The sequence below is a fragment of the Fringilla coelebs genome, assembly GCF_963513975.1.
Source record: "Fringilla coelebs genome assembly, chromosome: 2".
NCBI lineage: Eukaryota > Metazoa > Chordata > Aves > Passeriformes > Fringillidae > Fringilla > Fringilla coelebs.
This window is the reverse complement of record NC_140029.1, coordinates 40,194,874-40,211,524: the sequence shown is the minus strand read 5'-3', so window position 1 is coordinate 40,211,524 and position 16,651 is coordinate 40,194,874. Positions and strand designations below refer to the sequence as shown.

General features: G+C 37.4%; 1 protein-coding gene across 1 annotated transcript in view; it reads right to left on the bottom strand.

Annotated features, from left to right (window-relative positions):
* Window positions 1-1,332: 1,332 nt before the first annotated feature.
* The window catches only part of STK24 (serine/threonine kinase 24), a 52,112-nt gene continuing 36,793 nt past the window's right edge, over window positions 1,333-16,651 (bottom strand). The window contains exons 4-11 of the mRNA XM_084226888.1: window positions 14,878-14,986; window positions 14,593-14,750; window positions 10,061-10,246; window positions 9,670-9,815; window positions 8,651-8,774; window positions 7,672-7,740; window positions 6,639-6,775; window positions 1,333-4,299 (exon numbers count right to left, since the gene is read on the bottom strand). Coding sequence (XP_084083014.1) covers window positions 4,263-4,299; window positions 6,639-6,775; window positions 7,672-7,740; window positions 8,651-8,774; window positions 9,670-9,815; window positions 10,061-10,246; window positions 14,593-14,750; window positions 14,878-14,986 — 966 coding nt within the window. The 3' untranslated portion in view covers window positions 1,333-4,262. The remainder of the gene's footprint in view (window positions 4,300-6,638; window positions 6,776-7,671; window positions 7,741-8,650; window positions 8,775-9,669; window positions 9,816-10,060; window positions 10,247-14,592; window positions 14,751-14,877; window positions 14,987-16,651) is intronic.

Sequence of the window (16,651 nt, the reverse complement as noted above, 5' to 3'; positions counted from 1 at the left end):
GACAAAATAATGGGCAACGTGCCACACATACAGTTTTTAGCAGCAGAAAATAGTAATGAAGTAAAACTACAGGAGTGCAGCTGTCACACAGTTTGTCACCAGGTAAAGATGCAATCCATGTAGTTTGTTGTGAGCACTTAATCAGTTTCACTGGGCTGGGAGGATGGAGGCTACAAGGTGGGTTTTAAATCACTGCCATCAGCAAGTGCTACAAATTCTGATCTGATTGCCATAAAGAACCCAGCACTGTTTAATAACCTTCCTGCATATCATTACTGACACATGGGCAATAACTGCTCTAGAAGCCCACAGAGCTTCTCCAGGGAAGGGCCCCTGAATCTCATCTCACTGACCACTCAGGTGGCAACATTTCATGAAACTTTTCCTTCTTTATTTCTAGGTCATGTAGTTTTCAAGGAGGTTTACTGTGTTGGTGTAGAGTGACAAAAGTAAAATTTAAATACACAGTTATAAACAGGCAGCAATGTTACAGAAAGCAAGACACACACTTAATGGTCCTCTGTAATCAGGCATTAAAGGTGGCACGAAACCCTTGCATATGATTTTGTCCATGGCATGTACTCAGTGCAGTTCCCAGCACATCTGCACAACACAGTTAAAAACAGGAAACACATCTGTGCTACACCTTCAGCTCCTCCCCAGCAGCCTACAAAATTGATTTGGAATTGTCTTGATCCTTGCATGACACTTGTGCTTATAAGCACTCTGGATAATCTTCCAATGGTGACATTTTTGAAGGCAAAGTCAGGTTACTGCAAAACTACTACAAACTGGTACCAGAGTTTAAAAAGTAATACAGAATGTGACATAAAGTAGTGAGAGCTAAAGAAGACATTGCCCAACTACATTAAAAGCACATTAAGAGGCAGCTGATGGGGTGCCATGGTACAGGAGGATGGGAACTCACACCGAGCCAGCTGCTTAGCAGTGAGGTGCCAACACACCCAACCTCACCTTCCCCCTCCACCTGCCCCTCTTGCACAGCACGGGCAGAACACCCTAGTTAGGGCATTCCACAAAGATCAGTTTATCTTCTCTTCCCACAAGCTCACACACAATGATGGAGCTGCAAAGGAACTGTGGCACTACAGAGTGAAGTTACTGCTTTGTTACTATACCAAAAGTGTTCTATGCCCTAGCACATCATCCTTCAGTAAAGTGGTCAGCAACTACAAAGTGCAACTGCAGGGAAAATTAAGGTAAAAAAATAAATCTGAGAGTTATAAAAAAGCAAGCCTTCAGTTCAAATAACTGATTTTATTGTTTTTAAACAGTGAGTTTATTTACTGCCTAATCATGATATCCCTGACAAATAAGCAGTTCTACTAATTTAAAGGTTTGCATAAATAGGGATAGCTTGTCATTTAGTATAGTCAAGACTGAGTGAAGTACTACCTGCACAGAAAAATCATCAGTGCAACATCGTAACACAGACATGTTTTAAGCATGAAAAAACCTCTCAAAAATATCAATACACTTCTTTTCCTCTGAGAAACTGAGGCGGTGCTTCTTTCAAATGAAGCTCCTCTTCTGTTACCAATATAGACCTGATTTTTAAAGCATCAATACTTTTTAATAGTAAATGATTGTACTTCTACATTCAAGATACAGCACGCTTTTTTTTCAGTGAATCTCAGTTTAAGATAGTCTATATTTAAATAATCTGTATATTACATATAAAAATACACATCTCTACCATAAATGAGGTCTTGTCTTCTAAATGCCCATGCCTTTTGGCCACCTGCCCTCACCACAAGTTTTATTCATCTTAAGCTCTCACACATTCATCAAGCAAATTCTGCCACTATCTACTCAGAGAAGTACTTCATCAACATACAGTCCTGAAACATAACTACAATGCAACTCAAAACACATATATGTAACTTTTCAAATGAGTGTTCAAAGGGTGTAGCTTAGAATTTATTTCAACTTGCTGATTGATAAATTCTTAAAATTCAAGCCAGCAGCATAAGTTTAACTTCCCCACAAAGTCTCAGAGTTCTGTGCATCTCCAAGTAAGCTCACTTTAATTCCCAATAAATCCTTACATTAACAGATGACTAGGGAACAGCTTACACTGATCAATTTATATTTCCAGTACAAACACACCTGTTGATTTCCTTGTGCACTCACAGCACAGGGATCTATTCAAGGTTGAATGTTCTCATATTGAGACATCAACAGGAAAATTTCCATTGCACTGCATTCTGATGCCCATTTCACAAAAGCAGTGCTATATTTGTTTCCTCAAAAGTGAGCTTATCAATAACACTTAAGAGCACACTAAATGACATAATTAAAAATAATAATCAAAGTGGAGTTGTAAAACATTGCTCAAAATTTAGCATTGTTCAATTTATTTTAAATTTCCTTAGCCATAAAGGAAACCCATTACCTCATTAGGCTGGCAAATGAGTAATGCCTGAAAGCATGGCCTCAAGATGAACACACACCCACATGTCTTCCAACTGTTGTTCCAACCTGGGCAGAAGTTTATTAGCTCTGTTAGCAAGACAGTGTCCTCTTACTGTTAAATTCTTAAATTAATAAATTAAGGCTATTAATATGCATAGACTAAGGGCTACCATGGTGATAGAAGTCCTGGAAGGAGACCTCACCAGCTTCCACAATGGTTAGAGTACCTGGGTTTCTTGTACCAAGCCAGGCAGATATGCCTGTATTTTAAATGTTAAGCCTTTCTGTTCCAAAGCTTCCATCTATTTTTTTTTTTAAAAAGTAAATATATAAGTTACCTCACGGTCATGCAAAGCATAAAGTCATAAATTTCCTCATTAAAAGAAGGCAAAAATGCTCTTTTAGCTACTGGAATAAGAAGAACCTGAATATAGTCTTGGTGAAACCAACCAAGGTGAACCTCAGAGTAATACTGTGAGGGGGAAAAAAAAAATAGCTACCTAATCAACTGTGCATACAACTAATGAACTAGCATTACTGTTTCCAAGATCTATGACACCTGAAGTCAGCTATCTAGAAGCCCTCACAGGAACAGGGAGGAAATTCCCTCACAGGAATAGTGGAAATTTTAAAATTCAGAATTTCAAGAAGTAACTTTTCTCTGGAGAGGCAAGCAGCAGGATCCAGCACACAGCACTTGGGCTGTTTTGCAGTCTCTCTGTCCAACATCTATCCATTCTGGTAAAGAGATGCACAGATCTAGGCAGTGAGACCAAATACTGAATCTAAGGATAATTTTTCTTTTATGCTGAAAGACATTCATTTTAATGATAAAAATAGGCATGATAAAGAAATACTTGCCACTGTCTCAGAGTCTACACCTTAAGGAGATATTTCAGAATAAATGAAGGTAATAAAGATTTCTCTGAGCATTTAAACATGTTCAGGTGAAAAAAAGACTGTGTCTGAATTTAACAAGCTTCACAAATATCTGTTGCTAAAACTGAACTATTTCAGAATTTGCATTGGCACAGTTTGAAACTGAAGATATGAAAGAATTCATTCTCTAGGAAGAACAATAATTTAAATTTAAAGCTTTGAGAGACCAGGTGTATGAAATTTAAAACAACTAGAAGTAGTACCATAAACAGAAAGTGATGCTCAGAATATAAGTAAAAAGAAAGAAATGCTAGAGAAACAGAATAAAATTGTGTCTGTGCTGAGGTACAAATAAGGTTCTATAATACAGAATTAACTCTTTCAATGGCAAATACTTCACATACAAAAATCTAACCAAGATTCACTTATCACATAATTCAAACTTTACATGTAATAAAAGCAAGGCAATACTTAGTTATGGCCTGTCAAAGGTTTACCCCACTAACATTATCTACAAAAGCACTTTACCATTTTGTACACAGTGATTTCTTATGCACATTGAAAGGCTTTCTTTTAAAAAAGACATTATATACATATCTGTACACAATTCCAACAACCATGCTCCATCTCTCAGTGGAATTCTTAAAGCAAGATACCTGAGGTTTCTCAATATCTTCAATTTCTCTATCACAAACCTAAATATACATTTCAGATTTTACAAAAGGACACCTCCCTGGAATATGTGATTTATCATTTAAAAAAATTATAGCTTTAAGGAGCTGAAAAAGATTGCCTCCATCCAAGAGACTTCATTTTCACTCTTAGAATGTCCTTCCTCCCAAGGACTTTCCAGAGACTGAGAGGCAGAACAGCATTAGGGTGCACGCCTTCAATGCAGACACCGTGGGATCTCTGCTGTCTTGGGAAAGCCAGGAAGGAAGAGTATGTCAGTAGGATGAAGAACTTCCTCCAGCTAGGGAATATCTGAAGAGGAAAAGAAATAGTTACTGTTGCAACTTCTAGAAAGGCGTTCTACAAGAAGCAGCAATGAAGTGATTCCATTTTATGCTGTTGAAGTTCCGGCCTTTTTCCTTGCAAAATGGCACTCACCACTGCCACCACACCTTAAGGGAAGAGCCATGGAACTGAACAACCCTGTTAGAGTACCACTGCTTCCTAACAAACAGCAGCAACCTGTGCTCAAATGTGTTAGTGATCAGCTCTTAATGATAGAGGAACATTTAGTGACTTCAACTTCCCTACTCTGCAAGCTTACATCAAATCTTTTCAAAATATTACTGGGCCAGGACAACTCTATCTCTTCATCTAAGCAGATTCTTAAATCATCCAAAGAAATAAGCACACCTTTTAATCACATTAAGTTTCCAGTAAACTTCACCAAACATTCAAAATCAAAACTGGAGGGGGAAGGTAACTGGATTCACACACATTACTGGGCAGCTATTCTGAGGGTCCCAGTTAATTCATTCAGACAAGCTGACAAAATCCAGTTCTAACCAATCATAAGGGGGAGTGAAAATGTAATCAGAAACTTGTTGTTGAAAACCTATCTTCAGTAATTAGCTATCAAATTGCATGGGTATTATACTGAATGACCTAATGATGTAACAGAGCATACTTCTTGTAGCACTCGAACAAGAAGGAATTATTTTTTCAGAATTTGACTAGCTCCAAAAAAACAGCTTTATCCCCACGGGAAACCTACTAAGCTATGGAATGATTCAAGCTCATTTTTAGTGGGAGTTCTTGCTATTCATTCTTTCACTCCCTTTCTGCAGTCATTATCCCATACTAGCTGGAATACAATCCCTGAATAATAGACAAAGTTCACCTAGATGTGATCCACTGACAAACATTCTCTATGAATAATTCTTTCTCTCCTACAAAGAGAATGGAGGGCTTGCCTTCATTGCTCTAAGACATTATGACCAAGAAAAACAATAACAGTCCAAGGAACAGAACAGAAGGAAAGCAATGCTAAATATGTATATAAAGAGTTCTGAAATCTTTCTTGCAGGACAAAAATTATGAATGTTGTTGTCGTAACAGAACAAGTAAGATCACTTCCAGCATCCCCAAAAATGCTCATGTCTTGGCACTATCTCCACATGGCCATTTTCAGCCTCAATTGCAGCATCAAATCTTTGAGGTTTCCGGTTCCAGGAAGATCCTGTACCAGACTGATAAAAATACGACACTGAAATATTAGCTGATGAAAGACTGGATTCAATTTTGGAACCCCTAATGGAAACAACTGAGATGGAAGCTCCAGCAGCTCTTTCAAGTCTGCCAGGACCAAATGAGACAGGGCAGGACATCTGGCATTAGAAGTAACCTTTCAGCACTAGAGATGCTGACTGTGCTTCATTCTTAACAGCCCATAAAGCAACAAACATGATTGCTTGCAAGTTTCTTGGCATTGGTTTTTACTGACGGAGAAAGTGTCGGCCTGGAAATCCTGTGCTTCAACCTCAAAGCTGTGAATTCCTAAACTTTACCAAGTTGTGGTTAGAGACAGTGTACAGGAGACACCTGCTCAGGGTGATCTTTTTCCATGTAATAGTCCATGATTAATCATTGACATGACTTTTTCTAGTACCAAGCAATCCAATCTGGTTGCTGTGAGTTTCACAACAGCTGTGGGCTCCTAGATTCAATGTTACATTTATAGCCTCTTCCAGCAGCAATTCTGAAATTTATACCTCTTATCTTTTCTTCTGCAGCATTTAAAGGAACAGAAAATTGATTATTTGTTCCTAATATATTCCTAAGGAAGGCAGTTAGATAATCTCATGAAATTTGGCCTTTAGAAGTAAGACCAAATATTGGTTTTGGAGATGTCACCCAAAGGCCATACAGACTGTCTTTAATGAATGAACAAGGAACCACTGATCATGTGAGTGAGGGAAACACAGACCAACTGAGGAGTCAATTTATCCATGTGAGTAAAAGAAGCTAAGAGTGACACAGAGTGTTCTCTGCAACACACACCCAGACACCAAGGAAGCATGTGTCCCTTACAGGAACTGCAAAGGGAAAAGCCTGTCCAGTCTCATTTGACACACAATATGCACACCAACAGGATGAACATGCATATGTGCTATCACCTGAAGCAAGAAATTAGAACTGCTGATACGATTAGGTGTTTTTGCCAGTAAGCAAACACAACTGCACAAACTGCAGGCACAAGTGGTTTTCTTCTCCATGTAACAAAAATTAATTCTTTCAATTCAACATAAGCCAAATATTTATAGAACCAGATTTGCAGTTTTCTGTAAGCCATACTGTGATAGTTTCATTACCTCTGAAGCCTCTGCACAAGGTGTGACACCATGGTATCTGCAATGCCTGGACAAGCCTCTTCAGCTAAATAAACTGCCTTCCTCAGTTCTTCTATGGAATCTGTGTTACCACCACAGACCTCACTCTTCTCTTTCAACTGAAAGAAAACCAGGAAGAAATATATTCATAAGATATTAATAAATATTTCTATACACAATATAATGCAGAAGCTTGTTAGGAAGTGACCATCAGTGTTCACAATGTCAGCATTTGACTTTCATCATACACCCTCACATACTGAAGACTTTTTTCAAGCAGAAGTTTGTCTTTACAGTACTCATCAGGATGTCATTCATCTTCACACATCTTCAATCTTCACACATCCTCTTCAGCATGCTCACAGTCAAAAATGACAACAAAGTATCCCAAGGAAAAAAAGCAGTATTTACCCATAGCTGTTTGGTTTCAAGATGTGCTATACTTTTAGTATGCCTACTTGCACACTTATAGTTTATACATATACACTGCAGTAATTTTATCAACTTTTAAAAATAATCATATCTTCATAAATTCTTCTCTTATCCTTCATATATTCTTTTTCAAAGTTGTTTTTAAGTATTTGGGGGGACAGTATAAAAATATAAAACTCAGAATGGGAACAAAATACAGTTTTCAACACTGAAATTGAAAAGTGAAATTTATGGTGATCTGGTTCACAACTGTATCTTGGAACAGATCTTGAGCTTGAAATTTGTAATAAGATAAATACATAAAGTAGTGTCAAAAATAGAATGCTGCAATCCAAACATTTACATACCTTTTTCCTGTCATGCTCATTGCTTTAGGCCAGCATGGCTGATGTTACTACCATGCATATCAAGTATTGTTAGGAGCAAAATACAGATCTCAGAAGCAGACATACCAAAGGCACAGCTAAAACTTAACACAGCAAGTCCAAAATGGGTAGTAGCAACCTTAGGTGTCATTCATTATAATTTTCAATTTTTTTTCAGATAAACCTTGGAATTGTTAAGTTTTAAAGCAATAACTTACCTCTGCAAATAAAGGGGATATAATTGTAGACAGGCATTGGGATAGAGGCCTCTTTGGGATATCCTTTTCCTTTAAAGAAAAAAAAATCTGACCAATTTTATTTTGGAAAAAAGGCATGCTCATTGTATGCTAATTAAAGACAAAATGTAGTTCCAACATGCTACACTTTATGAAAGCTCTGTTTCCATATATGGAAAATGTTCTACAACATACTACTCCAAAGCACTGTGGAAAAATAGAGGCTGAATTAAAATTTGAGACTGTAGCACCTCAAATACGTGCAAGCTCAAAATTAGATGGGAAAAAAAAGAAACCAAACCACAAACCAAAACTACCAAACTCCCACAATCCTACTGAGCATTAACTAAGTCATAAATTTACTAGGTTCATACTGATATTTACTAGGTTCATCCTGGATGATACAATATTTTTCTTATATTTATCCAGAATGTTCGGAGCCAGCACAGCAACAACCTGCTCTGGCCACACAGCTTGCAAGAAATACAGTGAAGCAGTTCCTAAACATCCCTTATTCTGGGTTGTTTTGGGTTTGAATTTTTTTTTCTTTTTTTTGACACAGGCACATTCTGTTCTTTGTTACATTGTACTCTTTTTCCTTAAAAGACCAAAATGCCTTCTCCAAAACTCCAGCCTAGATTTACCATGTACTGGTTTTAGTTTACTACACAGAATGAGATTTTAAAAATACATTATTGCCTTGTCTTCCTCCAGTGGTTGTATTTCAAACCAAAGAAATATTTTGGTATGTATTTTGTCAACTACAGAAAAGGACACATTAACAGAATGCCCAAAATTCAAGACTTGCTCAGAAAGTTTTGTGAAAGGCAACTGCAGAAAACACATTTTTAGCAAAAGTTCTGGAAGTTACACAATATAAATGCTTTTAAAGGCATAAATTATTACTAAATTATTAAAGCAGAATTATCTCCTTGTATTATGAAGTCAATATTTTGAGCACCTTATTTCTTTGCAACTCCAAAGGCTGGGCTGCTCCATTCTCTAGATTCTTGGGGTCTTTTTCTCTTATTGTAAAGATCCACTCTTCTGAGTCACTCCCACCTGAAGCCTGACCATCTGCTTCACTTCAAGGGAAAGGAAAAAAAAAAAAAATCAAGTTTTATTACCTACACCTTACTGCTAATGTTCATTAAATATACACACTAAATATAAAAACTCAGTGAAGACCAAGATCAGGATTCTATTGTGCAGGCCACTACATATAAAGACAAGTATGAAAATTAAGGTAACTTATTTTTTTGGGTAAATTAAAAATTTAAACCAAGATACTTCACCAGATGCAAGGAAGTGAGGCATTACAGATTGAAAATATTTTCCCAAGTCATATTAACAAGTTACATGAAGTGTTTCATTGCAATCTGAAAATTGGCTTTAGCAGAGTACCTCAACTCATTAGGGAAAGGGGATGAAATTAGAAAACTAAATTCACTTTTCTTACCTAGAAAAATAGCTAAGACATTGGAACTGTGATAAATGGAAGGCATGAAGCCATTAATACTGTAAAGAAATAGGCAGCTGTAACGTCACCCAGGAAATAACCTGATGCTTGCCATTAGCATGCAGCCTGGAATTGCAGAGAATAGTTGTGTTTTTTTTACTATGAGGTATTTAATCCATTTGTGAATTAGTTGTGGCAACCTCTTCACTTGAATCTCATTTGCACGGTGCTACTTGGCTGTGCAGCTTGAGACCTTCTGCCTGCAGAACAGCTGGCCTCATATCTAGGAAGAACCCTGGACTCTACATAAAAGAGAAGGTAACACAGAATATGGGCCAGGAGAGTTTTTCTCAGTGACTGTTACTTGCATGAAATCCCTGCCAATACTAAAATTGAGACTGCATTCATTTAGCAAGGCCACTAAGCTGAAAATCTGCAAATAACGGAATACAGAAATACATGTGCTAAAAATAACTCCTTGGCTCCTAACAAAGGATATTTTATAGACTACTGAAACTTACGTATCCGAGTCATCAGAACTGGAGTCGTCATGACTTTGCTCAGACTTCCATCTCTTATGCCTGTCAATGAGGTCAGCCAAGTAAGATGTTTTCTTGGAGTTTCGTAAAATGAACTTGTGTTTTAAAAGCTCTTTTGCAGTAGGTCTCTTAAAAGAAAAAAGAGAGACTTGGGTTTTTTTTACCGTGTTTAAATGTTGAGTGACTCACTACAAAAACAAAGAAATCCAGAGTTTAGTCTTGATACAAATGAGATTTTAAATATATACAGTATCTAAAAATATACCTGTCACTTATGTCACACCATATTAGAGAAGCTGAATGACACTTACTCATGCAATCCGCGTAAAGCAGTCAATTTCTCTACTACACACTGACAAAACATGAAACTCACAAAGCTCGGGTCCTTGTTTAAGCAGGCCTCGACAAATTCTTTGAGGGATTTACTGAAGTTTCCTTCCAGCGTTGGTGGATTGTTCTTAGGAATGAGGAACAAAACTTTCATTGGATGCAATTCTGAATGAGGTGGCTCTCCTTTTGCAAGTTCTATGGCTGTTATGCCTAATGACCAGATATCTGCCTGCAAGAAAGAATGCTTTTAAGATTAGGTTGGAGAAAGAAAAGAAAATGTTGGCTTGCTGCTCTAGTTTAACCAGCAACAGACATCTGCTTGCTCACACCGTCCCCTGGTGGAATGGGGGAGGAAGAGAATTTGAAGGGTAACAGGAGAAAACTTATGGGTTATGAAGAGTTTAACAATTGAAATAAAATAACAATAATAATAAATTATAATGAAAAAGAAAATAAGGAGAGAGAACTAACACCCAAGAAAGGCAATGATGTAAGTGGAAACCGCTGCTCTCCACCAACAGAAAGACGCTCAGCCAGTCCCTGAGCAGCAGGGACTTCCCCCTGGTTTTATTGCTGAGCATGGGGCCATATGGTGTGGAATATCCCTCTGGTCAGCTGGGATCAACTGTCTTGGCTGAGTCCTCTCCCAGCTCCTTGTGCACCCCCAGCCTGCTCACTGGTGGGTGAAAAGCAGGAGAGGCCTTGACTCTGTGCAAGGGCTGCTCAGCAATCAGGGAAACATCCCTGAGCAGTCAACACTTGCAGCACACCCCCGAAACACAGCCACACACCAGATACTGAAGAAGAAAATTAATTTTACACCAGTCAAAACCATCCCACTTTTAAAATTAGATTTTAAGCTTTACTCTAAATAAGTTCATGTGTAAATTGGTTTTGTTACCATTGTTTTATGCAATTAGCCCCACAGCCCAAGTAAACAGTTTCTTGGTTGTCTCCACTCTTCAGTATAAAACAGTTATACAAAGTAGAGTTTAAAATTTTTTTTGAACCAATGCTACCGCACCAAAAAGCAATGGCAGAGTTGTTATAAACTAGCATTTTATTTACCGTATTCAAGTACACTATGTAAATATGGGTAAGTCTAAAATATCTACATAAAGTAAAATGTTTTAACTTGCACAAGATTTTTCCTCAACATAAATTAGCTAGTACAACCATCAGAAATTTAATACATTAGAATATAACTTACCTGGAGTTTAACACTGGTTTTATTTATCATTCTTATTCACAGACTAGAGAAATGCAGTCTTGAACAGTAATATTCAGCTTTTTGGCCCAAGTAGCCTCTAAAAGTTTTCACCATCAAAATGTGCTACTCTTTCTAGGGAATGCTGTCTCCCTAGATACAAATCTTATAGCAAATCTGCCTGAAGTAATGTGAAGCAATGCACTGTAATTCTCTTATGTTTTGCTGAAATCACAGACCCAAAAGTGAAGAGAATGGATAATAAACTTGGCAGAAAGGTAAAAGAAAAAGCTTTTCACAGAAATGTCTGTTCCAAGGACAAGACACCAATTAAAATATTTATGTTTGGTTTTTTTTGGTTGTTTCTTTTTAAGTGAAAGCTGAACAAAGACTTATTCTCAGGAAAACAGGAAAGATCTGACATGAGCTGTCTGGTTTTACTCCCAAACAGAGCAGCTGGAATTTTGCTATGCTGTAAACAGATCTATTTCCAGGGACTGGACAGAGCAGAGATTTCATTCATCACTGCAGTCTTTTTGAAATACCCCTGAACCCCACCTGTGTCACCCCTGTGGATTCTCATGGTTATCTTTGACAGACTTGTACACTTCCATTCCACTATCACAGCCACAGTGCCTGGCCCAAAACAAGCTCCTCCTTCCTTGTTCAGACAGTATCCTACTATTAAGAGCTTAGTTACTTAATTTTGCAAGTAAGAATGAAAAAAAAAATCAGAGTCAATTAGCATACCATTGAATTTATGAAATGCCATTTTGTTAGCCCATGTTACAGAACAGTTCCTGAGCACAAAGAATTACATAAGCGCAAAAGCCCCGAGTTTCATTTCTCTTAATAAGAGCATTATCAGCTAAGCACTCCTCAAGCCTAATTATGAGTAACTTCCCTCTAACAGGAAAGCTTTTCTTGGTTACAAAAGAAAAATGTCACCTGTGAAGATGAGTCTTCATGTTAACAACTGAGTATTATTATTTCCAATTTATTCAGAATTTCAGTTTCTCAAGAGTGAAGTGTTAAAGCCACATAAATGGATAGTTTGCCAGACTTTCAGTCACAGGTGGATTATGTGTATATACAAGTATAAACTCAAATTTACATGTGTATGAGTGCACAGATATCCACCTGCACATACACATATGTATATAAATATTTCCTTTTCCCCTCATGTATTTATAACTCTACTGCTAGTGACATTCCTCCACAAAAATGAACAAAAAGTGCAACAAACCATAGCAGCACACTAGACTCTTTGAAGTCCAAGATTTTGGACTTTGGGTTTTGGAAGCCCATCCCTGTGGAAAACATCAAAAATAACTCACTCCATATGTCTCTAGAACCATATCCTCCCCTTTCACAGATAAGAAAGGAAGTACCAATTGCACGTGTACCCCAATCAGGCATTTCTAGGATGGACTTGACTGTGACAGTGAAACCCCAGAACAAGCACAATTAGTTCTCCAAATGGAGAGGGATAAGCATGACCTCAGGATGTGGTGACACTCCATCCACACGTAATTTTTAAAGTTTCAAATCTTGAACAAAAATTCTTTTTCCAAGTTCAGATGACAGTCACCAAGTCACTGGTAACTACTGTTTACTGCAATACTGCCATAAGCCTTTCTCTTCTAATCTAATGAGTAAAATTCAGTCTGGCTTTGAAGTTCTTGTAAGTCAAAGAAACAGGCTATGTGCAAGAGAAAGACACTTTCAAATTAAATATCTATTTTTTACAGTACAAATTTTATAGTAGAAAGAACAGAGAGCTAGATATATGAAAAATGAAGCATGTTAAGAAAACGTTTTCAGATAAGACAGGAATCAAACCAGGAAGCAGAAGCACTGCCAAAAACTAGAGCCCTTTCAAGCTTTTATTGGGAATCGCTCATCAAGTATCCAAGACTCTTATATGTCCATGTGACACTGCAGACTGAAACAGCCAGAATGGAAAACATAAGAGCTGAATCATACTTTGTCCAAGTGATGGTCATTCCCAGGAGCCAAACCTCAAAAAAAACCAAAAAACCCAACCCCAACCAACCAAAACCAAAACAGATTAACTAAAAATCCCCCACAAAAACACACAAAGAGAAAAAACAACAACCACCATTCAAAAAATGTTTACCCAACTTAAATTGGGATTGTGGGGTTATTTAAGCTTCTACAGGCTCTACAGTGTTTTGCTTGTTATAGCCTCTTTACAGAAAGGTATCAAATAGGGAATTAAGCAATAGTACAGCCTAGACCAGCCTCAGCCTTGGCCAATGGAAAAAAACATCCCAACCTGTCCCATTGCATGGAGATACGGCCAGACAACAAATCCCTACAGGGAAATCAGAGGAAATAGGCAAGGAAGATGAGCTCAGGGAAGAACATAAGGAATTACTGGTAATTATAATAAAGAAAGCTGATCTTGACACAAATTGGGCTTGAGGGTGACCAGCTGCAGCAGTGGGCTGGGCAAAGAGCCTTTCTTGATAACATGGGTGTCCTGCTGAGCTAGCCAGGCCATGTCGAGCAGGGAGAAGACAGGGGCAGCAAAGAGCTGTATATGTACCTCAAACACACAGAAGCATAAAACACAAGTAACCAACACAAAGAACTTGGGAAAAAAGCAATAGGCTTGAGCTGGCTCTAACGGGCATATTGCTTCCTGGCAAGTAGGGACACGCAGCACCATACTGGTGAGAATACAGAGAACAGTAATGGAATCACATTTCTATTGTGACCCATCTTATGTATTACAATTGATATATTGTGCTTGCCTTGAGATTTCAGTATGCTGATGTGCCACTCTGCTAGATCAAAATCCTGTATATAGATAAATTGGGTATTTAATATTAACACCTCCTAAATGCCAAATCTGAAAGAACACGGTCAGAGCAGCACATTCTGCCAGAGAGGAGTAACAGCCCTTTCAAACAACACTTTCACATCCACCAAATCCACATTCTTCAACTGTGTTGCTGGCTATTTCTTTCTAAAAACAAGAGGAAGAATATTAACATTTTGAATATATTTGCACTCTTCTACTTTTTCTAAATATCTCCACTTTACTACTGTTAAACAGCCAAAACTACTCATCAATAGAGTGGGGAAAAAAGGTGATGGGATGCCCTTGTGAATACTGTATCATTTCCTGCCATCTGGATTGTCTTAATAAACTAGGAAACTTAAACTTTAGATACAAATTAGGAAATCTTTCCTCACCAATAGCTTTTAGCTGCTAGGTGTCACCTGAACACATCCTCATGTAGACACAGCCAAAGTTATTAGCTGCATTCTGAAGACCAACCTATGTAATTCAATTTAGAAAAAGGAAGGGACTTCAGTAATGCCTTGAAGTACCTCACCTTTGAATCATATGCTGATTGCTTTATTACTTCAGGTGCCATCCAAAATGGTGTTCCCACAAAGGTATTCCTCTTTATCTGTGTATCTGTTAGCTGCCCAGCTACTCCAAAATCTGCCAGTTTTACTTCCCCTTGTTCAGACAGCAATACATTAGCAGCTGGAATAAAGAAGAAGAAATACCAGAAATGAAGATATCTGACACCATTTGACAATGTAAGGGTGCTCATACAGGTTTGCATGAGTTCTTCTGATATTCTTTCATCACAAATAATAAAACAATTTACCTTTAATATCTCTGTGGATTTTCTTTTCTGAATGCAAGTAATCGAGTCCTTTGAGTATCTCCCTCAATATTGTAGCAATTTGAGTTTCATCAAGTGAGCCAGGCTCTAACTAGGAAATGCAAGAAATGTTTAAATATGTATTAAAAAAGGACAAACAGAGAACAGAAATAACACTGTGACTATAAAAAGAAATTACTCCTTCTGTCAGCCCTCAAAACTTCCAATTTTCAAACTTCATAATGTGAGACAAAACAAAATACTCTTTTTTAAAACACATAGTTCTAAACTAAGTGGTTTAATGTACAACAGGCAAAGAAATAATTTATTTTAAATATTATGCAAAATTTGTTAAAGGTGCCATAAAGACAGAGCCTCGAGTTATTGCTTTGTGGTCAAGTCCTAGATTTACTATGCCTTTGAAAAGGATCTAATTGTTAACATTACCCAGGACTTAGATGTGCAACTCCACAGACTCTATGTGGACCCAAATCTCAAAACTGAGCTAAGACATTCAAGGTACTACATCCATCAGTCTATGACTACATAGTGCACTGGATTTTGAGAAACTCTCTGAAACTCAATTCAAACTGACAGGCTGAGAGAACATTACATATTTTAAAACATTAACTTTTTTCAAGTAATACTGGAAATATAAATCTGCTAATTGTTAAAAGATAACAAATAATTCTTCTTATGAGAAGCATCAGTAATGTTATATGATCCCAAAGTTCTTTACATGTGGTATGAATTCTAAAATAGAGAATAACAGAGGAAAGGTCACTACCCAGAGAGATAATAAGGGCATCTTTAAACCCTGTCCTTAAACAATATGGGCATCCCAGAGAGACACTGAAACCTTATGTCCCACAGTTAATATTGGAAATATTTCACTATTCCAGTTTACTCCACAATAGCACTCACTGAATCACAATCAAAAAGTTGTACCTCTAAAGTTTCATTCTGTGAGAAGGAAAGCATTTCAGATAAACATTAAAAATAGTACATCCCTCAGAAATCCTCATGCATAGCAACAGAGGCAATATTTCACGTAGCAATGCATTTGCTTTATCTTTGCAGCTTTAGTTATAATCTTATTTGCTTTTCCTTAGCTCTGATAATACACACAATATTACCACTACCTGAAACCCACTAAGACATTCTCAAAGCTTTGCTCCAGCCAGGCTGGAGACTTGGTAACATGACACAGCACATCTAATGGGGGAAAACCTCTTATGTCAGATTCAGCTCACCTTAGTGAGGAGGAATTACTGAAAACAGAGTAATTCTGAGAAGACTGGCACTTGTACCTCAGTCACAAAGTTGAACTATACTCAGTTTGACCAAAAATGTACATGCAGTTGCATTATATGTACTTTTTCTTGTGAGGCAGGATTTTGAAATCATCCAGTGCATATTCAAGTACAGAAAACACCAAGCTAGAATGACATGTCAGCACTCTGAACATAGAATTCAAGGATCTCAGTAATCCTTACCTCAAGTATGAAAACGTGGCAAAGCACGCCGGGTTCTAGTTGAGAACCATAATGTGCATGTTAGAACTAGGAGAACATACTCCAGAACATAAATTGAAAACTAATGAAGCACACAAAAGGTGCTTAATAGACACTTAGGATGATTTCAGTTCTGGGGTGAAATTTCTTAAATAACACTTTAAGATGTGAACAAGTACTTTCTACTATTTCTAGGCAACAAACTTAAGAGAATAAACACACAGTCATCAAACAAGTGAAATCTGTGAGATTTAAAAAAAAGA